Source organism: Xiphophorus hellerii, chromosome 2 (assembly GCF_003331165.1).
Source record: "Xiphophorus hellerii strain 12219 chromosome 2, Xiphophorus_hellerii-4.1, whole genome shotgun sequence".
Lineage (NCBI taxonomy): Eukaryota > Metazoa > Chordata > Actinopteri > Cyprinodontiformes > Poeciliidae > Xiphophorus > Xiphophorus hellerii.
The window spans coordinates 6,491,918-6,517,798 of NC_045673.1; the positions used below are offsets into that span (position 1 = coordinate 6,491,918).

Genomic DNA, 25,881 nt, shown 5'->3' on the forward strand with positions numbered 1-25,881 from the left:
AAAAATCAGCTGTAATAAGTGAAAAAGAACAAAACAGGCTGCAACAAGAACTATTTAATTTCTATCAGGGTAAGACCAAATAATACAAAAGTAATACACAAAAATGTTATTCCTCATTTACGTCACTTATGGAGACACAGCCTCCTCAAACATTTATTTCATCTAAATACAGCATGTTCCTACTGAATGTGGCAAATATTTACCACATGATATATTCAGGACTACCTATGATAGAATATATGATAATACATTTCATACAACATACAGTACAGTAAAGGTGGGAAACATGGAAAATGGCTTCCAGAGGCTTTGATACTGTGACACGAAATGCAGAGTGACATCTGTCCAAGGACCAGCAGCTACTGGAAAACAATAAATTCACACCAATCCCAGGAACTGCATATGTCTGAGCAATGTTTTACATTTACTGTACAGGAGGGAAAAAAGCAGATGTGTAGTGTCCTTTACAGTAATAACTACTTTATGTGCCTCTGCTGGTGAAAAAAAGTTGTAAATTCAATAATCAAGCCTGTTTTGTGTTTCATAATACTCTATAATAAAGCCAGGAACTTAAAAAGAAGCCAGTTTGTGCTGAACCTGACTAGATTCTGTTGATTATATAAGGACGTATTGCTTCACTGTAATTTCAACACAGGAAACCCAGCACAAACATTTAATTAAAGCTGCAGTATTTAATTTTTATTTAAATTTACATATATATATATATATATATATATATGTAGCTTTTTTTTTACATATTTGTTAAAAATGCCACCATGTCTTGACAGTATGAATAAGAGATAATCTGTGAAAAGATCAAACTCCTCCACCTTCTCAATCAGATCCTTTACTATCCGACAAAACGCACAAATACAACCAATCAGAGCAAGGAAGGGGGGTTAGAGATGTCAATCAAGCTTATGTACTGGCTCTTAAATGTCCCAATGGTGGAGAAACAACTCATTATTACAGGGAAACCGTTTTTCCGCCTTCAACAGTGGCTATGCTAACTAGCGAGAGGATGATTGACAGCACTAAGACCCGCCTCCTAACTCTGATTGGTTGTTTCTAGTTAGCATTAGGAGAACACAAAGAAGATCAATTTTTTCAACAAATATGTGAAAAAAATATTTTTTAAATAAAAGTTACATACTGCAGGTTTAAATGAAAAAACAACTTTCAAATAATTATAGTTTGAGCAACACTTCACCACAGCCATGGAAGGGACTCAATGAGCATGTGCTTCAGTCTCGACCTCACGTTACCCGAAATACACAGGAAAAACAGCGGTGGATACAAAACAAAAACAAGAAAAGTAAAAACAGAGCTTATTAAAAACCACATCATCACAACGGGACAAGACGACCCACAGATTTTTGAAATAATGACCATTTAGTTATACATCTTCACAGCTTTGTCAAGCGAAATACTTTATTTTACCGTAATAACCGTCTACTGAATGCTGAGGAAGTTCTCAAAAACAAAACAAATTACACTAGTCTGAAATTTTCCGGCTGGAAAATTCACCAAATCTCACACCTTGTCTTCAGTCTTAAGTGGAAATAATTGACTTTCAATTTAATATTCTATCTTATTTTACATTAATTCATGGAATAACACCAACAGCCACAAGATGACGCACTAATGTAAGGCCTGAAGTTCACAAGCATCCACATGTAGGGGGTTAATGGAAGAATATGCCAAAGACGGGAGGGAAACATCCATCACTCTGAGCACCTACAACAAATATTACCATAATTTACCATTTTTGTGTCTTTCTTTTAACTGTAGTTTTGGTTTTCCTCCATTCTTCCCCTGTACAACATTGATTTGGAATGTTTATCCAATAAAAACCCTAAACACTGAACCAAAATCAACACATTTATAACCAAACACTCCAATATGGGTAAGCTGGGGTAATAAAACAAACAAAAAAAAAATCCAAAAAGCTTGAAGTTTTTACAGGCTTAAAAACGGCTATCGCACCTTACCTGAGAATGTAGAAAATATCGAATAATCTTAAAACAAAACAGGTCCCAGAACAATAAACTTGATTAAACAGAAGAGGGTAAATTAATTGGTAACATTGGTAAAGATGTGAAGGCCTTCAAATAAATCAAGTTTTCAATATGTTAGAAATCTAACTTTCAACATGATTACTGTTCAGTTTGGAAAATAAAATAATATTAAGAAATAAATGTGTGTATTGAAGATGCACTGCTTTAATTCTTTAGCTGGAAGCATTTGATTTGTTTACATTTGACTTAAAGAAGCCGTGTTTCCATTGCAAATGTGCCCCAAACTGTTGATTTTTCGCTCATGTCAAAAAATGTTTAATTTTGCAGCTGCTGTGTTTCCATTAAATAAGAAACGCAATTAAAATCACGAGTGAATCCATTTGTTTATGTAGTAAATGGTTTAATAACCTGCTGTGCCCTCGTTCTCTTTCCACTTCCTGTCATCTTCTTTGTCATTTCTGCCAGAAGTAACATTCGGCTGTTGATCATATGACTTGTCTTGTGTGATGCAAAATTTCATCCTTTCAACCTCATATCGAAAAACATACGGTTTTTCGAAATTGCCTTCTTTCCATTATGCATATTTATTTCCACAATTCTAATCTGTGTGATCATATCGCCAATGGAAAAGCAGCTAACTCCAAATCAACTTTTTTTAGCTGATAAACTGTCTAAAAATGTTATTTAGGTTTTTATTATTATATTTTTGTGCTAATTTTGACATTTTTATGTAAATTAGTTTCGTAAAGCCTGAAATTTTTCTCTCTAAATTGTTGAATCATTTCTGTCTACGTCGTCTTGGCAGAACCTTTTTCTTGCCCTGTGCCCAACATCTGTTGGTTGACCGGTCAGAAATTTAACAATTACTTCCTAACATTTTTTTTTTACATCAAATAAATACACTCAAAATAAAGTTTGGATTGAACTTTTCTCTTGTGGGATTATTCTGCTGCAATGACAGATGCATTTATAACAAGGTTTTAACACATCTTTACCAGAGGTGACAACATATTTGTCTGAATCTATCACCCAGTGAACATTTCGTAATATTTGACAAAAAAAAAATCCCTCATGATTAAACTGTAGCTTCAGCTGTAGATTTGATGTTACCGCTAGCAGATGAGCCTAGCATAGCGGCAAAATGAGAAGGTAGAATAATGACTTTGACTCCTGGAAAACTTACTACATTTAACCTAAAGTCCTGTTTTAAGATGCAATAAACAGAATTGGGGTTGATTGTAACATCTTTGTTGCATTCAAACAGAGTCAGATATATTTTTATACTGCTAGTTAGCTTATACAGCTAGCTAGCTATATAAGCTAACTGGCCGGCTTATATACCTAGCTAGCTAGCTAGTTGTATAATGGCTAGTAGCAAGCAAAGAAGCTGTCAAACAGTTAGGGAGCCATTATATCATACAAGTGCTAGCAGCTAGCTAGCTAGGAAGCTGCTAATGAATGTTTATACTTTTCCTAAACTAGCCCTCAAATTAGAGATTTTTCTAACAAGTTCTCTTAATATTTTGATGCTAGCCAATGAGTATTAGCTGAGAAACTAGCTGCTACTCCTTGTAGCAACACAAAGAGGATTCAAAATCAAACAGGAAATGTCAATTTGTGACTTTGAGTGCTGCAACACATGATGGGACCTGGATGAATTAAATAGACACCTCAGGGGATTTCTTTAAGCCATATCAGACTGGAGGAAATCAACACACATGGTGAGCAGCAAAACAATAACAACAATTTGTTGATCTAAGAGTGAACTTTCTAAAACTTTTAAATTTGCTTAAAAGTACGTTTCTGTCTCCTTTTTCCCTACATTTTTCTACCTATAAAATGAGCCTGTCCTGCATTAAAATGAAGGGCACCTAATTCTTAGTTGTGTTCATAATTGTTCCTTTTTTAGCTCTCCCTCTCCACTCCTCCGGCCGGCCCGTCTGTCCTACATTGGGTCGTCGTAGTTGTAGGTGGGAGCCGCTGAGTACTGGTTCTGCTCCATGGCTCCCTGTGCAGCTCCCATAGCCGCCTGCTGGGCGGCTTGCTGGACGTGTGGGTTCTTCCAGGCCCCCGTGGCCCACTCCTCCTGGGCTTTACCCAGACTCCCACCGCTGCCACGGTAGAAGTTGTGGACCTGGAAAAAGGAGACCATGAGAATTAATCACTGCCTAAACTAGAGCTGAAACGATTATTCAGATTAATTGTGATTAATTGATTATTGAAAAACTTGTTAACTAATTTGTTAATCGATTAATCGTTAAGTGGAGTTTAAAGACACAAAAAAAGGCAATTTGCTGAAAAAAAACATCCTCAGAGCAGTAATTAAGCCAAAATTATACAAAAAATAAATTACCATTATACTAAGTAGGGCTGAGAAAATTAATCCAATTAATTGTGCTTAATTGTTAACTAATTTAGCAATTGTTAACTGAAGTATAGACTCAAAACAAGGCCATTTTCTGAAAAAAATAACATATTCAAAGCAGTAAGTTAAAACAAAACTGTACAAAAATATATACACGTTTTGCTTTTAAGTAGGGCTAAATCGATTAATCCGATTCATCCGATTAATCTTGATTAATCGATGATTGAAATTATTTTTTACTATTCTAGTAATTGATTATATTGTTAACTGGAGCATAGATTCACAACAAGGCAATTTTCGTAAAAAAAAAAACCAAAAACACCATCACAGCAGTTATCAAGCCAAAACTGTACAATAAATAGACAAGATTAAAACAGAAAATCTAATTTTTTACAGAAAGAGGACTCAGAACTAAAGAATAAAAAGTACAAAATCCACAGCTCTAAACCATACTGGTAAAAGAATAAGAGAATAAAAGATAAATTAACCACTACTCAAACTGAAATTGAACCTCTTGTTAAAAACAAAACAAAGTGTGCACTAATAATATACAATAAACCAAATTTAAGGGCCGCGACTGAAAGGCAAAACCCAACTCAGATCAAGAAACACTTCCTGATTCACCCAAAGGAAAGCGTAATGATCACCTTGGTAAGGGCAACGAATGAGAGCACAGCCACGGCAGTGAACATGACGGTGGGAATCAGCATCACCACAGCGGAGCCAATGTTGGTGCTAAAGAAGGTGATGGTGGCCAGCCAGCCGCTGAGGAGAACCACAATCAGATCCTGAGTCACATACGACAGTAGCGTAAAATCATGGCATGCATGACAAACAGCGCTTTCATCTAACGACTCAGTTTAACGACGCTATACATCACACCCAAAAGAACCTGAGAAGGATCATTTACCAAAAAAATTCAACATTTAAAGGGGACATATTTAGTACAATTTATATTTTGCATGTTTTTGTACTTCCATTTGGATTTCTGCTGCTTCTAGCAGCGCTTATAAAACCATCTAGCCGTTTTTTGGCAATAAGTTAATGTTTTTTAGTGTCTGGAAAATGAGCTGTTTCAAAAACATTTGGAAATTGCTACCTAGCAACTCCAGCAAAGCCCAGCCCGTTACCTAGTAACCAAAACGGAGCTCTGGCACGTTTGGTCAGCTGGTTTTACCGTTGTATGCGCTGCACAATGGCTGCTGGAGAAGACAAGTGTTTTATTGTCGTTCAGAAGCGACTTGCTGCATTCTTGTTGATTGTGCAGGAGGCTCTACTTCTGCTTTTCAAACATGTACAGCTGAGTCTTTGCAGCCATTTTCACATGTGAGTGTAAACGTTGACTTGGGGGGCGTGGCCAGAAGCAGTATATTTGAATTTAAAGTGACAAGATGCCCTAAAACAGCTCCTTCTGAAAGGAAATAGGCAGAACTGACCAGACTAAAATCTGATTATCTAAGAATAATTTTGTGCAAAAAAATGTAACAAACATGTTCTGTAAAGCCATAGACCTATTCTACCCTACTCAGGGAAGCATAATAAGTCACCTTCAAATGAATCTGGTCAGGGTTGAAACATAAAAGTATAACAATAATTATACTGGTTTATACTTACTAATATAAACCACACTCTGGCTTTATTAACCCCAAAGCTGCATGATTAGAACCTGTCTGACAACGTGAAGCAGGTTAGAACAAGGTTCTGGTCATGCAGTAAAAGCAGATGACCAAACCTGCTGGAGCTCCTTTAGGGTTGCTAGGTAACTGTGCTGGGCTAGGCTGGGGTTGCTAGGTAACGGCACAATACCCATGAAATGTGACTTAACAATCGGCTCATTTTCCAGACAACAAAAAACATAAACTTATTGCCAGAGAATGGCCTTGTAGGTTTTTTTAAGCGCTTGTGCTGTTTATAGAAGCAGTTGGAATTATAAAAACATCCAAAAATGTTATATTTATTAAGAAATGTAATATTTTCAAAACTGCTTTTTTTTGCCCTAGGTCAGACTATCTTTGTCTGGTATTAAAATTTGCATCAAGACCTGAAACATTTAAGTGAGTCAAGAAGAAACGAAGTGAAAATAGAATAAATCTGTACTGAAGTGAATACTTTTTCACTGCACTGTACAGTGTAAAAGTTAATAAAACACTGGAAGCTCTTACCAGACCCCCCAACCTGGGATGCCAACAGTCTGGATGATACTTATCACCACCTGAGCCATGAAGACGAAAAAGAAAGCCATGAAGTTGAAAGAGCTGTCGGTCCTGCAGAGAGACAATTATTGACAGAATAAATGATACAGCTAAAACTATTTAAAACTGTGTGCATGCTGAAAGAGAGGCATGCTTACTTAAATGCCTTGTAGATGGGCCTGAACCAGCACACATAGGAACATGGAGTGAAGAGTATGAGCCACAGGAAGGCCATGCCAAAGTTGGTTGCTCCTCCACCTCCACACATCCAGGCCAGGCAGCCTATCAGGTTAACGGCTAGCGTGGCAGAGTTCACTGTCAGCATCCCAGAGACACAGAGCAGCAAAACCCATCAGCTGGTTCATCGTGCAGCAGGATTTAATCACTGTGGATTCCTTTAACGCTCTCCGGATCATTCTGTCTCTGCTCCTAGTTTATGTTAAATAAGTGTGGGAAAACTTGAGCTAACTGGAACTGCTAGTCTTCGCTGGAGTGGATGTAGCTGTAATTTACCTCAAGTTTAGAGCCAAGAGTGTCTTAAAATCTCCAGGCTTCAGTGAGCATTTTAAATGTTAAAGTTCATGGCCAATTACTTAGAAAAAACACAGTTTGCTAAAATATTTGAAGGGAATATGGCAGCAGGATTTACAAATATACTCCTGGTAAAGCTTGACCAGGAACTCTTCTGAATACCAAAGCACACCAGAGTCAAATGTGGGCCAACTGTCTAACAGCTTTGGTGAAATTGGGTCATGCACACAAGGAGACATTGTTGTTATAAGGGGGTTGGGTCAACATTTTCAGAACAGTATGCTTCACATACACCACTTCCATTTTTCCTTGACCTTTGTCAGGTTGGACCATATTGTGAATTTTGGACAATTGAGGTCAGATTTGTCGGATTCTAGAACCTGATAAAGTCCAGACTTTATTTTATTCTGATGTGTAAAAACATTAGACTTTCTTCTTAACGTCCTTTCTCTTTTCAATTTTAAGTAACACGTTTTTGGAGCTGTCCAAACATGTTGGAACTCAGCTTGGGTTGCTAGGTGACGGGCTGAGCTTGGCTGGGGTTGCTAGGTAACGGGCAGTGCCTGCTGATTTGTGACCTTATATTCATAACGTTTTTGAAACGGCTCATTTTCCAGACACCAAAAAACATTCACTCATTGCCAAAAAATGGCTGTGTGGTTTTTTAAGCACTTGGGCTGATTGTAGAAACAGTAGAAACACAAATAGAAGTACAGAAAAAAAAACATGCAAAATGCTGGATTTTTTTAATAAAGGTCCCCTTTAAAATCAAACAACAAATCTTTTTTCCCAGATAAACTGTAAATTGTTCCTTAAAATTTGCTTAATTCTGCAGTACAGTGTTTGACTTCACGCTGTCTCAGTGCTGCCCTCTTTGGGTTGAATGATGGCTACTGCAGTTGAATTTTCCTATTGGTTCCAACATTAAAGCTTGATTAATTTTTACTGAATGCAGTGCTTAGGAAAAGAGACGGGGCTGAGGCAGAACTCGCTGTTCACTCCATCAGCGATTGGTGCTTCAGGTGTTTTCGCTGAAAAAAAGTCACAGGTGTCAAACTCCAGTCCTCAAGGGCCGGAGTTCCTGGTAGGTCCTGCAGGTTTTAGATGTGCCACAGGTACAAAATGAGCGAGTTTCGCATAATAGATTCCCTTTAAACTACAAAAATGTTGGTTCTATTCACTAATTAAACTACTTTCTGCCAATGAGTTGGATTTTATTTAGACGTATCAGAGGGAACGGGGCTTAATGCGAATGCACATGAATTGATTAAATGTTTTCTTAAATCTTTTTTTTTTTGCATGTGTTTTCTTTAATGTCTTAATTATTGCTTTGCTTTTTTGTTGGATTAATTTGTTTTAGTGCTTTGGCCAACTGTGTTGTTTTTAAATAAATAAAATTGTATTGTAAATAGTATTGTATCGAGGTTTGTATTTATGTCTACTTCACATCAATGCTGCTATTTTGTGTTGGCTTATCAGATAAAATAAAATAAAAATTCATTGCACTTTGTGGTTTTGATGTGGAAAACGGCACATGAAATACTTTTTTGGGACACTTTAGAAAATCATACATAATTGATTCATAATTAATATATAATCGTTAATAAAGATAATCAAAATTTTCAACAACAAAAACACAGAGATATTTACCATTTTGCCTGAATGCAGTATTTTTAAGATAAATGCCAATTGTCATTTTAATAAATTCCTCCCATTTCTTATTTTATCTTTTTAGTCAAAATAATAAAGGAACAGAACATGCGTCACTTAGCCTATTTAATCATTTAAGTTGTTATTTTTATATATATCAATGTAATTTTGGTAAACAACATAACATGGCATAAGGAAACAACCATAACACAGTTTAGCTTTGTGACTGACCTGAAGGCAGGCAAACTGGTGCTTTTGTAAACAACAGAGAGCAAAATATTCACTATTCTTCCCATGCAGGGAAGGTCCACTCACAGATCCAGAGGTAGTAGAGCCTCTTGCACATGGAGCGCCGTTGTTCTGGGATTTCATTGAAGTCCTGGTAAAAACATGGCTTGAGGGGGATGAATCTTGGCAAGGGAGGGAAGTTGTTTTCTGGCATACACAGGAAAAGTAAGCATGAATCACTAATGAATGAATGAATTATTTATTTAAAAAATAAATGGGAAACGCTTTGTGTATCTGAGTGACTCAAAAGCGGTAAAGCTTACCAGCCATGATCACTGTTCAGTGTTTTCCTCCACTTTCCAAACAGATGCAGAAACTTCAATCTGAGCGGCCGTCAGAACTGAAACTGTAGAAGAAGAGTTTCATTAACGTCACCAAGGCTACAGAGGCCACAGCTTCTTTCCTGTCGATCAAAATTTTAATTAGTGCAACGATTTGACTGCAAAGAAGAAAAGAAAAAGAAAATGGCACTAATCTGACTAAAACATTTGGTTTTATTTCTGTTTGAATAAAGCTAAGTGTTTATTCTGTTTGAATAAACAGAAATACAGAGTTGGTTGTAACTAGTTATATTTATTCAATTACATTTACATGAGTAACATTTTGGGGGTGAGGGGAATACTTTTAAGAGTATTTTTACTACGCTGTACTTTTTATTTTTACTTAAATAATTTTATTATGAAGTATTTCTTCTCTTATTTGGGTAAAATTTCTGGAATTTCTACCCATTGAATGAAAAACAAAGATGTTTTATCCAAACATTCACCAGGCACAGACACACACACCTGCAGTTTTTCTCAAAGTTTCATAAGTTTTAAATTGAAAGAAAACTATTTGTAAAAATTTTCCAAATCAGATTTTGTTATTTTTGCTACTTATATGAATTATTGTCACTTTGGTCTTAAAATACCGACATTTCCATTTAACTTTATATGTTCGGTCTGTCTGATTATGTATTTACATATTTTTAAATATTAAATGATAGATAATTTGATCAGCTACTCAGCACATGAGTACTTTTTTACTAAATACTTTTTTACTCTTAGAGTAACTTCTTGAATGGCTGCTTTGTACTTTTACTTGAGTAAAAATATGTTGTTGAAGTAGTACTACTCTTACTTAGGTACAATTTTTGGATTCTCTGCCCAAATCCTGCAGAAATAGATACATTTTGTGGACATTACAGCTATGTTTAAGGCACAGTATGGCCCTGTCCGGATGCTTTAAATGCACATAAATCAGAATAGGTACGTATAGAATCCACTATATTTATCACATATGACTGATAAACTTTATATAATTGGTGATAATAAACTCCTCTTACATTATTTTTCTGTTAGTAACCATCGTTGACTGTGCATTTGTGATTCAAGTATGAAGGACACATTCATCCCCGATAGATAAACAGCTTAATCTGTCACAAAACGCCCTGCTTGAAGGTGATTTTTTAAATTTATTTTTGCCATAATGATGTAAAATGTAAAATATTTCAGTGGGTGGCGGTGATGCAGCAGCAGGACGCGGTGCATCGTGATCACAGCGGATACAGGAGCGTCCTTCAGCCTGTGTGAGTCACGGTGCCTCGGTGATGCTACTATTGCTGCTGCTGCCGCCGCTGCTTCTTCTTCATCCTCATCATCCAGACGAGGCGCAGCTCCAGCAGTAAACTGCCTACACACCTCCAGGGTTTTCACACAGCAGCCACAATCCGCTCCATCTCATCATACTGTTTTTCCTTCCGCCCTCTTTGCAAGCTAGGTGTCCAATGAATGAAAATGCATTGATTTAAAACGTCTTACCTCCCGTTTACAATCCAAGAACAATGCTATAATCCTCCCTTTTCTTTAAATTGCATCCTATGATTCTTTTTCTCCCCTCCGACAATACGCGCTGCTGAAAGGAGGAATTTGCTGTTTAGAAAAACATATATAGGATCTATGGAGGCCGTTATTCCTCAAATGATGGGGCTGGGAGTCAGGAGTGGTCACGTGACGTGTGGTCTTTTTCTTTTTTTAACGAACAACCCCCCCCTCCCCCTCCGTTTTTTGCGTTGTACCCCGACGAGACGGGATTTGCTGCGGCCCACATGACCAATCAGAAAGCAGGAATGTTCGCCCAAGCCCCGCCCCTTTTAGATTTCATCCATAATGTCGAAAACAAGAGTCTGCTCTGATTGGCTACCAATCCGGAAGCTATTTCTTAATATATATATATATATATATATATATATATATATATATATATATATATATATATATATATATATATATATATATAATTATTATTATATTTATTAACAGCATATAATAAATATGGCATCGACATCAAATGTATTCAAACCTGAAAAATCCAGAATAGGTTGCTTCCAAACAACTATTATAAGATGAAAATAATTCTGAAGTTTTCAAATTTGTATAAGGTCAAAAATGTCTACATGTCTGGTTAATTGGGGATTCTAAATGATGACGTTATCTGAATGTAATTATCAATATAAAATGACTCCCACACTGTCAATGCTAAAGAGCTCTTCTAATTTATCACGCTTGTAATTTATGATGTAAATTGAGTGAAATATCCCCAGCAAGGACCGAACTAACATTTTATCACACTGCTTATATTTGCCATCTAGATATTGTGCAAGACTTTTAGTTGTAAGTTCTTAAAATGATAAAGTAAACTGACAGATAAGAATATTATTATCTAGTAAAATAAAATGCCTGACAAATATTAAAATAAAAATTGGGTTCTTCGTCAGGGGTCATATTATGCAAATTATTTATTTTGAGGTTTTTGAATAGCAAGCAAGAGGACACAACAAATGTATTTTTGAAGATTACGGGGAAAAGAAAAGGTATTACCAAATTAGGTAGAAGGAAATATGTTTTATTATTGTATCATATGTGCTGCTTTCGCGTATCTTCGTATCTGCCACTGTCTGCTGCTTTGGCGTCATGGAAAGGGTTGAAAAATCTAAAATGTTCGGCCAATTTTACTATATATCCCTATATTCGGGTTTAGAAATAAATAGATAATGCAGTTTTACAACAGAAGTTAGCTTCTTCACAAAGACATATTTTTATTTTGTGATTGTATTTTCCCTCTCATTCATAACGTGAAATTGTGACACACAAAGTTCATACTGCACTTGAACGCAGCAGAAATCTAGCTAACATTATGTTAGCTTTTCCTGTACTGTAGTGCTATGAGTTGAGGAAGACTTAAGCCAGGTAAGATCAGTTATTAATCAGTAATATCGCCTTTTAACCACACAGTGAATCTTTGTTAAACATTTCAATTAACAAACAGGAGTTAGATGTTTTATATTTGTCATAGATATCGATACGTTGTGGAAGATATTTATGTCGCAGCTAATGTTAGCCAGCTTCCCTACAGCAATTAGCTTGGAGTTTAAAGGCTCACAGACACTAAACAAGAACAAAAAATGCGGAATTTAAATGTTATTGTTTAATAAGTAGGCTTCCGTTTTCATTGATATGTCAAGTTTGATCTTGAAGTTCAGTATACAAGTTAATTTGGACCTCAATGAAGGTTATCAAGTGAACTAGGTGTATTGTAAAGTTTAGTAACCCTTGCAGAAATGACTCACCTTTTAAATTACTAAAGGAAAAGTAGGGGAAAAGTTACTAACAAATGCGCCTAATTAATTTCACCTCGACACTTTTCACTATATACAACGCTGAATTTAAATTTGGGTTCCAAGATTCAACATAAAGTGCATAAAAACATTTGTTTTGGTGTAAACCTGTTTGAGTCTTATCACCCGTGTTTGTTTGTTCAGTGCTGGGAATGCAGCCACCTCTGCCACCTGAGGCTGTCAGAGAGCTGGTGAGCTCCTGTCTGCACAGAGACCCCGTAGCAGCGGACCTACGCTGCAGCCTGTTTGTGGCTGCTGCTCAGAGCTACAAGAGGGACTCTTTGCTCAGACCCTTCCCTCCTCGCTACATAAGTGGTGACATTAAGGACTTTGAGGGCCTGGTAAGAGCTTTACAAACAATGAAAAGCTCATGCAGTTGCTGGTGTGTCCTAAATGTTAACATTCATCTTTAAAAACTTTATTTAATCTTTAGTCAGAGGTGAGCAGACTACCCAAAAATTGTACTTAAGTAAGAGTAGCACTACTTCAAGATATTTTTACTAAAGTATAAGTAAAAAGTAAGCATCCAAAAAATTACTCAAGTAAGATTAAAAGGCGCAAAGGCAACTCAAGTACTGAGTACCTGATCAAAATATCAATCAATTAATATTTAAAAATGACCTCGTTAGCTGGACCAAGATATAAAGTTACGTGTAAATGTTGGTATTTTAAAGACCAAAATCATTCATATAAATAACATAATTACATAATGCAAGATCAAACCAAAGAAACATTTTTCCAAATCAATTTGTGTCAATGTAAAACTTCTGAAACTTTAATAAAAATAACTGCAGGTGTGTGTCTTTATCTGGTGAACTTTTGGTTAAAATGTGTTTGATTTTCATTCAGTTGGTAGAGAATCTTGAACATTTACTTAAGTAAGAGCAGGAATACTTCATAATAAAATTACTCAACTAAGAGTAAAACGTACAGTGTAGTAAAAATACCCCTAGAGGTAAATTATTTCAAAGAAGTTACTCAAGTAAATGTAATTGAGTAAATGTAACTAGTTACTACCAGAAAAAGCTGAAAATGTTAACACTGCCATAAATAAATTCATTAAAATTGTAATTAATGGGATCTAATTTTAAATACTGCAATTTCAGTTTATTTACATTAGGAATACCTACAAACATTACAGAGATGATGATACTTTATGTAAACACTTGGTGGCAGTAATGTGCTACTAATGTTGCTATTTTTGTCTTTCTCTTTGTCTGCATATGATCATCATTCAACATTAAAGGAACTGTTTTGTTTTTGCACATTAAAGCAACATATGTGCCAGCTAGGTAAAATTTCCAACAGTTTATTGCACTATCATCTGCACCCCTACCTTAATAAACAATATTTTATATTATGTAGCATAGTGCTACGCTAAAATAATAACACTAAACTACTCATTTCAGTACATTTATTTAGTTGAAGAAAAAATAATGGCACTTCTGCTGTCACCTGCCACAGCTCAGTAGTGGCAGCTTCCAGCTTCAGTGACATGCCACGGCTTCTGTGTCATGTTGAATATAGAATATGAGCATGAATCATTTTATTTCAAACAAATAAATAACAAAAAAAACCCAGAATATATATATATATATATATATATATATATATATATATATATATATATATATATATATATATATATACACAATACAGACCAAAAGTTTGGACACACCTTCTAATTAAAATGGGTTTTCTTTATTTCCATGACTATTTATAAGGCAAGAAATCCCACTTATTAACCTGACAGGGCACCTATGAAGTGAAAACCATTTCAGGTGACTACATCTTGAAGCTCATCAAGAAAATGCAGAGTGTGTGCAAAGCAGTAATCACAGCAAAAGGTTGCTACTTTGAAGAAACTAGAATATAAGGGGTATTTTCAGTTGTTTTACACTTTTTTGTTTAGTGCATATTTCCACATGTGTTATTCATAGTTTTGATGCCTTCAGTGTGAATCTACAATGTCAATAGTCATGAAAATAAAGGAAACTCATTGAATTAAAAGGTGTGTCCAAACTTTTGGTCTGTACTGTATATACATACAGCTGCCACTGATTTGGTGTCAGATGCCACTGCTTTTGTATGTATATGCATTTTATTTTTATTTTATTTGTTCAAAATCACATTATTCATACTCAGTATTCAATCTGACACAGAAGCCGTGGCATATGTCACCAAGGCTGGAAGCTGCCTCTACTGAGCTGCAGCAGGTCAGCCGTGGCACGTGACACCGGAAGTGCCACTGTAGCTGCCACTGCCATGTTTTGAGTTAACATGCTAAAGAATGTTTGTCTTGTTCTTCAGTTGGCAGATGTGAACTCCCTGCCTGGTGTGAGAGATTTGGTGCGGTTAAGGCCCAGAGAAGGAGATCATCATCTGGCCCTCGTACACTGGATTCTTTCCTCGAAGAGCTTTGCTGTGAAGACGCTGCAAAAAGATGAGGTACAGCACTATGATTACACATAAACACACATCATATTCTGTTTTCCCACTTTGTATTCATCCTGTGTCATATTTAATCTTTAGTACGCCAAACTCTGCAAGCTGACAGAAAACGAGGGGGTTTCTGCACCGGTACCAGACTTCCTGTTTGAGCTGGAGTACCCTGATCACTTTAACACCCGGTTTGAGAAGATGAGAGAAGGACGAGAAGTTTTCTACGCATTCCACGGGAGCCGCTTGGAGAACTTTCATTCAATCATTCACAACGGGCTGCACTGTCACCTCAACAAGGTCTGAGCTTTAAAAATAAAACATACTACACGTCTAGGAATGCAGAAATTCATCGAAAGATTACAGTTTTTTAAAAATTTGTTAAATTATGATTTGCTCGAAATATCTGAGATTGATATAAAAAGAATTAAGCTTTTTCTCTGGCATATTTTCAACTTTCAAGCTTAGCAATTCTTACTTTTTGTAGGAAATTTATTAGGTTAATCTCCAGATTTTGTAGTTTTTCTTTCTAGCAAGTTTTCAACCTTTTCAAACACAGAACATTCTTCTTTTTCCTCAAATTTTTTACCTTAATCAAAAAAATTTTATATTTTATTTTCTATCTGCAATGGCCCTGATACATCGTCATAAACTAGACTGAAGGCGAAGTTTAATATAAAAGTAAGTGTTTAATGTTTCAATTAAAGCTTGCTTCTTAATTTTCAAGTTAATGTGAAATGTTTTATTTCTCATCACATCAAAAATCATACTTCAAACTTGTGACAAAAAGTTATGTTTTTTAATCGTATTATATTTTCTTATTAAGGTACTGAGTTGTTCATTTATTAGCATTTTCTCATATTTCTTTTACTGGTTTAAGTAGCAACTATGTCATCAGAATAATCGATAGTTTACTGAAATAATCATTTTTTTCTGACGTCCAACCTGATGTGATGCATGCAGAACTCGGTGTTTGGAGAGGGGACGTACCTCACCAGCGACCTCAGCATGGCCGTCCTCTACAGTCCCCACAGCAGCGGCTGGCGTGAGAGCATCCTGGGTCCTCAGCTCAGCTGTGTTGCCTTATGTGAAATCATCGATCATCCAGACGTTAAATGCCAAGTGAAGAAAAAAGGTGCATCTAGCTTTGTAACTCCTTGTCACAAATCATGAAAAGCTGCTGCTTGACTTACTGTTAGCTAAGCCTGTCGCAACAAGCAATACAATTGACAGTGTGATAAATTAAAACATGCTTGATCATTTTCTTTTGCATGATTTGTTGCTTTTCTCTTTTTCCTACTAAAAACTGGATGACAATAAGCTTCAGTCTGACGCATTAGACTCGACTCAGCATTTGTTTTTTGGAGGACAGTTTTGTTTACAGAGACTTCATTTGCTGCTTCAGTTCTTTTGTTTATTTATTTCGGATATTTAAAATGTCTTCCAGTTCTGGTGTTAAATGTCTGTTACAAATGAAAGTTTATTGATCTTTAAGAATGTGTTCTCAAAGATCATTGATCATCCAGAGTGCAGTTTTCAAGGTGCACTTGAAAATTGTCTCAAAACAGCAATATTATCGTTTATTGCAATAACTAAGGGTGCACCGATTTATCAGTGCTGATTTCCTTCATTTTGGGAGATCGATGATCAGCTGATACTTACGTGTGAAGTTGATCTTCTCCCCTGATCTTATCTACCTCAGCAAAGGTATAAAAATCAGCCACTGTCTTCTTTTGCTTTCCTCTGACAGAGGTTTGGCCAACAGACCGGCCCAGCAGGTCATGTCTGCACATTTGCAATTACCAATAGTTACCCCACCTTTGCAAACTCGCCGACTTTTTTTGCTATAATTAGTGACATTTCAGACAAAACAAATAGCATTGCCAAAAAATCGTAATCAGCAGGTCAGGATTTTTAAAGATCTGCAGTCGGAGATCGGTCCAAAAAACTGCAGTCGGTGCGGCCCACGCAGCAGTAACTTCAGCAGAATTTGACCGACTGTTTGCTAACGGCTGCTTGCTATTCGTTTGCCATTTCAGATTCTGATGCCATCGACAAGCAGCGCTCACGAGCCAAGAACAGCGAAGGGGGCGACGTTCCGCAGAAATACTTTATAGTCACCAACAATCAGCTTCTACGAGTCAAGTATCTGCTTGTGTACTCTCAGGGGAAACACCTGGCCAGGTAAGAGGTTCAAATCTCATTTCCAGTAAGATGTGCAGAAATCTGCTTTAATTAATCGGAAATAATCAACATGAATAGAGTTCAGTGAGACGTCATTCACTGCTGTTTATTATTTGTTTTTCGTCAGGCATTCTCGCAGCAGGTCGTGGCTCCTCAGACACCATTTTGCCATCATGATGAGTCTCTATCTCCTGCTCCTCATTTTCATCGGTGCCTTTAACTCCACCTCGTTCGTATCTTTCTGGAACAGACTATTCAGGTGACAGGACAGCATTAGGGACAGCCCCAGCTGCTTATTATCTGCAGTGCCTTTTCTGATCAGATGCCAAGATGCAGACCTGAGCTATGATTATGTTTATGCACCTTTAACTCTACTCCTCTACTGTAAAAATGCTCTTGTTTACTGTTATCCAGGATGTTTTAAATCACAGTTATAGCACCCTGTTCTGTATTAATCCTGATGAGGCTGCTCTGTATTTTAATAAAGGTCTGCAATGTTTTAACTGTAATTTCGGTGGTTTAATTAATCATTTAAAGACTCTATTTTAAAACTTAAAAACTGGACATTTGCATTTATCTTCAATAAAAACATTGCAGTAGACTAAGTTCGGGTGGTGTTGCTTCTACAGTTGTCAAATTGCTGCAAGAAAGGACATTTGTATATAACTGAAAGACATTTAAAGATTGCTTGAATTATTTTGAAGTCTGAGTAAGGACATGGTTGGTAGTTTTCTATTATAGGGTGTCACCTTAAAATTTTACATAAAATTATGAACTTAAAATGTCTTAAATTAAATTTTTTAAATTAATTTGTCTTAAATATGTTGTTCAGAGGTCTAACATTTTGTTGTCATGCTAAGAAAAGTAGAAAATATATAAAATTATGAGAATAAAGTCATAGAATGAAATAAGACGAAAATAGTCATATGAGAATGTCAATAAAATTGTATTATGACAAAAGTCATAATATTACGACTTTATTCTCGCAATTCTATAAATTTTTTCTAAAATTATGACTTTTTCTAAATTACTATTCTCATTATATTATTTTGATTTTGTTCTCGAAATAATCGATAATTCATCCATCCATTTTCTTACACCCTTGTCCCTAGTGGGGTCGGGAGGTGCTGGTGCCTAACTTAGAACTCTGACACCAGAGCTGCTCTACTGATAAGCTATGGGCTTGTTGTGCTTCCTCAGGCTTCAGAAGCAAAAAGCCTGAACCGTAAAATCCCTCGTTACTTGGTCTCTGACACTAACTGACAATAAACGCACGTAATATACTTGAAAATAAGGTAAAACCATTGTCCGTTGGAATGAATGAAAAATGTTTAGATACTTAAATAGCACATTTTTACAAGGAAAATGTCAGAGAATATTGCCTACTAGCATAAGCTAAAGCTAATGTTAGCCACAACGTTTAAAGAAAGTAAAGCTCATCTTCATATCTGTGAACGTATATCGAGGCAAACATCTTAAAACCTTTCTCCAGCTACTTGTTGGGGCTTCGGATCGATGTACATCATTAACTGTTACCTTGGACAAGCCCTGCAAATAGTTCCAGTGTAAAATGCCTTTTTCAATAGATCGGAAACGATCGAGCCGCTTTTCCTCGAACGCGGAAGCTGACGTGCAAAGAGCTCATTGGAGTCACGCGCACGCGCACATCTTCGTTGCGATCTAAGGCGGTTGCGACACCCGCTAATATGTCCTTGCTAGCTAGCTGGATTCTTTTGCATCTCTCATGGGTAAGTGTACATTTAAAAATATATGTATATATATTGTACATTTGTTACGATAAAAGTCTTACATTTCATTCATGATTTATGAAGGTCTTAAAAAAGTCTTAAGTTTGAGTCGGTATTGTCTGATTTTGTGTTGCGTTCAGATGCTAACATGGGTCACTCATTTATTACAGCTGGCACACAGCCTATCAGCCGTTTGGTGTCAGTAAAAAAAGTGAGACTGATAAGTGGGATTGATATCGGAGGCGGCCCGCTTTGGTGGCAGGTCTCTTCGCCCTAATAGCTGATAAAATCATACGCATTAACAGAAGCTGAGGCTGTAAGAAATAAAATTTTATTTACTAAAAAACAAAACAACACTGGTTTCTGCAAACAATAATAAGATAAAAAAACAACCTGTTTTGTTGACTTATTTCTCTTTTTTTTAAAATCCCTAGTAAACACTGGATGATCATATGAAATCAACAGATGCAAGTGTGCCCAGTTAAATGAAGATGAAAGCAAATGCAGGCCTTTGTTGACTTTAAAGCTTAGTCCTTCTTGCGAAATCCTTCAGATAAACTTCCTCTCTCCTGCAGAAGCTGCTCACTTTTGAAGGCCAGAGAACAAATACCCATTGTTGGTCCACACTTTAGTCCCTTTCCTCATTATTGCTGCCTCATAAACCATCTGTTATTCAATAACTACAACCTGTGAGGGGGGCAGCCATGGTAGAGGGGACTTGCTTTTGATCTGAAATGTAACTGACCCAACAAAATGGGAAACGCTTGATCAATCGATTTACTTTAGTTTGTTTCTAAACCTGCTTAACATCGTCATAGTTTGAGTCTTTAAGTTTTAATTTTTCATTTATTCAAGATTCACTTGTCTTTGGAATCAAAGGAAACAGAAGCGATGATGTAGATTGTCCCTCTTCTGCTTGTTTGCGACACAGTATATCAGGTTATGATAAGCAGCAGTAGAGTAATCAAAAATTGTACCCAAGTAAGAGTACTTTAACATATTTTTACTCAAGTAAAAGTAAAAAGTAGCCATCCAAGAAATTAGTCAAATAAGAATAAAAAAAGTATTTGGTAAAAAGGCCACTCAAGTATTGAATAACTGATATAATGTTTGAAAATTACATCATCAGACGGACCAAAATGTAAAGCTATGTGGAAAATTTTGTATTTTAAAAAACAAAATGAAAACGACTCATATCAATAAGACAATTAAAAACTAACAAAATCAGGCAAAAATAATCATTTATCCAAATCAGTTTTCTTCAAAATAAGACTTATGAAGTTAAAAACAAACTGCAGGTGTGTGTCTGTGTCTGGTGAATATTTGGTTGAAACATGCTCATTTACCATTCAGTGAAGATACTTATAGTGGATAGAGTATCCAGTAGTGTAGTGTTGTATTTCTATTTTGTCATTGTTCCATTATCTGACTGTAAAAGCCTTAGAAAACCCTGTCATTGTTATAACCGATATGACTTTAAGATGTTTATATTCCTTTATTTAATCAGGTAAACCCCGTTGAGATCTAGATCTCATTTTCAAGAGGGACCTGAAATGTTTGAAAGGCAAGTTTTTGATATAAATAAAAAGTCCTTATCCTTTACAATTCAGCAAACAAAATCTAAATTCTGCAATAAGCTGGTTGTATTAGTTAGGCCTGTCACAATAACACATTTTGGCTAGACAATAAATTGTCCCAGAACGTATTGCAATAAGCGATAATATTGTTGTTTTAAGATCATTTTCAAGTAACATAATAGTAATAACGGCATTCTCAAAGATCAATAAACTTTAAATTCAAATGAACATTTTAAGCACTGGAACTGGAAGACATTTGAAATACCCAAAATAAATAAAGAAAACAACAGAAACAACAAATAAAATGAATCATGAAGTCTCTGTAAGCAAAATTATCTGTCAAAAAAGGGACAGTTGAGACCAAAGCACCAGACTGAAGACTTTTATCATTCAGTTTTTGGTAAAAAAGAGAAAAACAATAAGTCGAGCAAATAAAAATTACAGAGTTTCTTTAAATTTATTATGTGATTAATTGTTTTATTGTTTATTGTAACAGGCCTAGTATTAGTATGCACAAACTTAAAGTGTAAGTTAAGCTTTTTTTTTTTATTTATTTAAAATCAAAGTCCAGTCTTTGATAATTAGCCTCCATTAACATAGTACACCTTGTCATATAGGGCTGGACAATATGGCTGAAAAACATATCATAATTGATAGAAGCATTTCATATCAGTCAATATCAATATTGATTAGGTTTTTTTGTTTAAAATATCTGAAATACTGCTATACTGGTGACAAACGTTCTTGTTTTGTCCACAGTTTTCACACCCAGCTGTTTGTTTTTAAGCAGTTATGAGGCACAGCTGGGCAAGTTTCTCAACAGGTTGTTGCTAGGTAACCAAAGAATGAGGGAGTTGCTAGGTAACCACAGAGTGAGTGCGCTAGTTGATTCCACAAACCTCTCTTAAAGTCAGTGAAGTTTATTGGACTGCACAGTACATTTTCAACATGTAACACAAAAGGTAAACAGGAAGTCAAACTATGAATACTGTAAATCCAGGATTAAACCAGACAGTTCAGTATCTCTTGGATGTTTAATTAGAAGAAATTTACACAAAGTTTATTTTACAAACTGCCAGATTACATATTTACAGGTTACATCATAAAATAAGATCGCATGAAGTATTTTCAAGCTACCGACATTAGGAAAATAGCTGCCATTTTTTCCCATTTTGCTAAATAATCCTGTGGTTTTTTTTATCAAATCCTCGTGTTTTGTGGGTTTACAGATGTGGGTTCGGGTGTAAACAGTCCGGCACCAAACACACTAAATTCCCCTCGGTGTTGTTCTAAAGACAATAAAGCACAACAGGCATGTTTTAATAAAACAATAATTAAATGCAGGTTTATGTTGTTGTTAGGGGTGCACCGATTGCCAGTTTTCTGGCAGATCACTGTTGACCAGTTAGGCCTGTCACAATTAGCAATTAATCAGTTAATCACATGATAAATTAAAACAAGCGGAATAATTTCTATTTGCATAATTTATTGCTTTTCTACCAAAAACTGGAAGACAAAAGTCTGGAGCTTTGGTCTCAACTAGCCCTTTATTTTGAAGGTCAGTTTTGTTTACAGAGACTTCAGTGTCAATTATATTTGTTGTTTCTGCTTTTTTTATTTATTTATTTTGGATTTTTAAAATGTTTTCAAGTAACAGTGTTAAATGTTTATTAGAATTTAACATTTATTGATCTTTTAGAATGTGTTCTTGGATTATTTCACCATTACAATTATATAACTTGAGAATGAAATTAAATCTTTATTTCGAAAGAGTAAAATGACAGAGAAAAAATGAGCAGAAACAAAAAAAAAAATATATGTATCATAATAATTAAACATGAAAACAAAACTTCTGGTCTCAAAACAACAGCATTATCGTTTATCGCAATAACGTCTCAGACAATTTATCGTTAAGCACAATTTTTTATCGTGTGACAGGCCAGTTACCGATTTTTAAAAAGCCTGACTTCACAGACTAAATGTGCTAAATGTTGCTAAGTATCGCAAGAAAGTTGCTCAGCTGATAACAGTTGGGTGACTATGGTTAACTGAAGTGTAGATCTTATGTACACTGCAAAAACACAAAACCTTATCAAGTAATTTTGGTCTAGTTTCTAGAGCAAATATCTTAGTACAATTGAAATAAGAGAAAAATTGGCTTAGAATAACTTTTCAGTAAAATGTAGAGGCTTGTTTAGAGTAAATAATTCCTTATTATTGATAAAAATATACTTGTTCCATTGGCAGATTGTTTCACTTATAACAAGACATTGTTATAAAATAGTTATAACCAGTGAAACTAGTATATTTTCAACAATAATAAGGAAATAAGGTCAAAATTATTTACTTTAAACAATCCTCTATATCTTACTGAAAAGTTACTCTAAGTCAGTTTTTCTCTTATTTCAATTGTACCAAGATATTTGCTCTAGAAACTAGACCAAAATTACTTGATAAGGTTTTTGCAGTGTAGATAAGATCGGCTTCACATTTAAGTATTGGCTGATCACCGATTTCCCCAGGAAATCGTTGCTGATTTATCGGTTAGCTGATTTATCGGTGCACCCCTGGTTGCTGCTGCTGCTGTTCTGGTGTTTACTCACCTGTATGTCACTGCTGCAGGCGGGATGAGCTCTCAGGTGATTGTGCACACACCTGCCAAAGCGGTGCAGGCAGGCGGGATCGGACGCGGCGCAGCTTTGGGGGCACGACGGACGCTTCAGCACGACGCAGCTTGAGCAGGTAGTGTGCTGGCAGGAGCCCTGGCATTCCTTCTTCTCCAGAGATGCAAACCTGCAGAAACAGGAATCAGGAAAACAGTTTTAAACAAGAAACCTGATGATAAATAAGGAGTTAATGTGGATTTTTGTGTTGTCACCTGGCGGAGCAGATTGCAGAAGGATTGGCCTGACAGAACTCCTTGGTGCAATCTGGGCTGCAGCTCTCTGGGTTGAGGGTTTCAATCACTGAAAAAAATAGAATATTAATAATCTGTTGGGTTCTCTACAGCCAAACATGAACAGCGCCTCTCGCAGGATGCCTGATATCAGGCCGTATCAGTGGCGGTGACACTTCTTTTCATCATGGACAGATAAGAGGGACAATTATGTGAGCGGGAACCTTTTGGATCAAAGGAACTGTTGGCCACGCTATCAGTCTTCGCAGCTCTTAAACGCGGTTTACCATATTGGCTCTGTTCCCATTGCAAACCCTCACAGAGATCAAATTCAACAGAATGTGCAGCAGAATGGCACCATATTTCTGTTTCTATTGTTTTTATCCATTTACATCTAAGATAAACTCGTTGTGTTTTAATTGGGGGGCAGCAGAAGTAGAAGTGTGCATATTTTGGTATTGATCTGATATCTGTATCAATACCGATATTTATTATTATCAAACTTCTGATATTTATGTGTTTTGGTGGTTTTTCCTTTCAATTATTATTTTTATCAAACAGCGCAGAATTTAGACAAAGTTTCTACTAAATATGATAATCACATATTAATATGATTTGTGTAAATATTCTGTAAATAAAGTGCAAAAAATTATCATTGCAACAATTTTTTTTCAGGTAAAGGTGAGGAGATATAATGCAAAAATAAAACAAAATTTCAAGAAAGAATCTGAGACTAAAGTATTGATCTATCACACTAGTATTGATCTGATACTGACTTGATATCGATATTATTCATATTTTGGATTATCCAAATATCCAAATAGAATACAAAAAATACATATATATATGTATACATATATAATAAGACATTTTGCTGGATGATAAATTGTCCCAGAAGCTATTGCGATAAACAATAATATAATATTGTTGTTTTGAGACAATTTTCAAGTAAACTAAGGGTAATAATGGAATGCAAGAACACATTCTCAGAGATCAATAAACTTTAAATTCAAAACCATTTAACACTGACGCTGGAAAATATGTTAAATATCCAAAATAAATAAACAAAACAGCAGACACAAGAAATAAAAATATTTATAAAGTCTCTATGAACAAAATTGTCCCTGAAAAAACGACCCAAGTTGAGACCAAATCTCCAGCTCAGAGACTTTTGTCATCCAGATTTTGGTAGAAACGATAAATGATGCAAGTTGAAAGTTTTGAGCTTGTTTTAATTTATTATGCGGATTAAATGATTTATTGTGAACTAGAATAATACTAAATCAATACAGTTGAACCTGTTCTTTTAATGTTTTGATCAAATATCAAAGAGTTTCCATGTTGAGCTCACCTGCCTTACAGACCCCTTTAGTTTCTGCATTTGGTTTATCAGCCTGCAGCGTCCTGAGAAACACACACCAGCCCCTCATCACACTTCCCCAGGTAGTCCCAGTTCCCGCCGCAGCTCTCCGCCTCCGTCCGGGCGCACACGGGGCAGCAGCCGCAGACGCCCGTCGTCACGCCGCCTTTGCACTGGAGCCTCAGCGCCCGCCTGGAGGAGCAGTGGATCCGCTCGCAGGGCGGGCAGTTCAGGGTCTGGAGCTGCTGGGCGTCCGCGGGCTGGGCGACCTCTGACCCCAACACCCCTAACGGGACACACAGAAGGAGGAGCGACCACATGCTTGGGGTCGTATTGGTGTGATCATGAGTGCAGGAAAAGTTTGTGCTTTTATAATAATGACGATCACAGCAGCAAGGCGAGGCGACAGGTAGACGTAAAGTGGGCGTTTCTACAACACAAACACTGATTGGCCAGATCCAGGAGCAGAAATTGGTGACACTTAATTTGAAGAGGGGTTCATGACACCGTCATTAACCTGAAATAACACCTTTCATGAAAATGAAAGAGTCTTCATGAATGTTATAACTTTTGTCATGAAGTGTCATTCAGTAAATAATGAGACTTTTAATGCAAAGTTGACACTTTTAATGGACTTTTAATGCAAGTTTTAATGCAACTTTGCTTCAAAAGTGTCATTATTTATCAAATAATGTAAAGTTGACACTTTTAATGGACTTTCAAAGCAGGTTTTAATGGAACTTTGCTTTTAAAATTTTGTTTTTTACTGAATGACACTTCATGACAGCAGTCATAAACATTCATGAAGACTTCTTCATATTTATGTTTGGGTGTTATGTCATGTCATGACACTGTCATGTCAGTCTGATGCACCCTTCAAATAAATTGTTACCACAGAAACTTGTAGAAATCTCATTTGCTGTCTTGCTCTGCAATTCCACTCGATTAAAATCTGACTTCATAGACAGTCGGGGCTTT

The 25,881-nt window shown here is 36.0% G+C and overlaps 2 protein-coding genes across 2 annotated transcripts; one reads left to right on the forward strand and one right to left on the reverse strand.

The window, feature by feature from the left end:
* Positions 1 to 39: 39 nt before the first annotated feature.
* scamp5a (secretory carrier membrane protein 5a) lies at positions 40 to 11,053 on the reverse strand. Its single transcript, XM_032581707.1, has 7 exons — positions 10,844 to 11,053; positions 9,308 to 9,390; positions 9,072 to 9,191; positions 6,734 to 6,890; positions 6,546 to 6,647; positions 5,031 to 5,148; positions 40 to 4,152 (listed from the first exon to the last, which is right to left on the reverse strand). The coding sequence occupies exons 2-7, from the start codon at positions 9,312 to 9,314 to the stop codon at positions 3,964 to 3,966; spliced, it is 693 nt and encodes a 230-aa protein (XP_032437598.1). The 5' UTR covers positions 9,315 to 9,390; positions 10,844 to 11,053; the 3' UTR covers positions 40 to 3,963.
* A 1,114-nt stretch (positions 11,054 to 12,167) lies between these two features.
* On the forward strand, positions 12,168 to 17,831 carry parp16 (poly (ADP-ribose) polymerase family, member 16). The gene is made up of 7 exons (XM_032551189.1): positions 12,168 to 12,271; positions 12,844 to 13,040; positions 15,010 to 15,147; positions 15,232 to 15,438; positions 16,102 to 16,273; positions 17,178 to 17,322; positions 17,450 to 17,831. The coding sequence occupies exons 2-7, from the start codon at positions 12,852 to 12,854 to the stop codon at positions 17,583 to 17,585; spliced, it is 987 nt and encodes a 328-aa protein (XP_032407080.1). The 5' UTR covers positions 12,168 to 12,271; positions 12,844 to 12,851; the 3' UTR covers positions 17,586 to 17,831.
* The last annotated feature ends 8,050 nt before the right edge of the window (positions 17,832 to 25,881 follow it).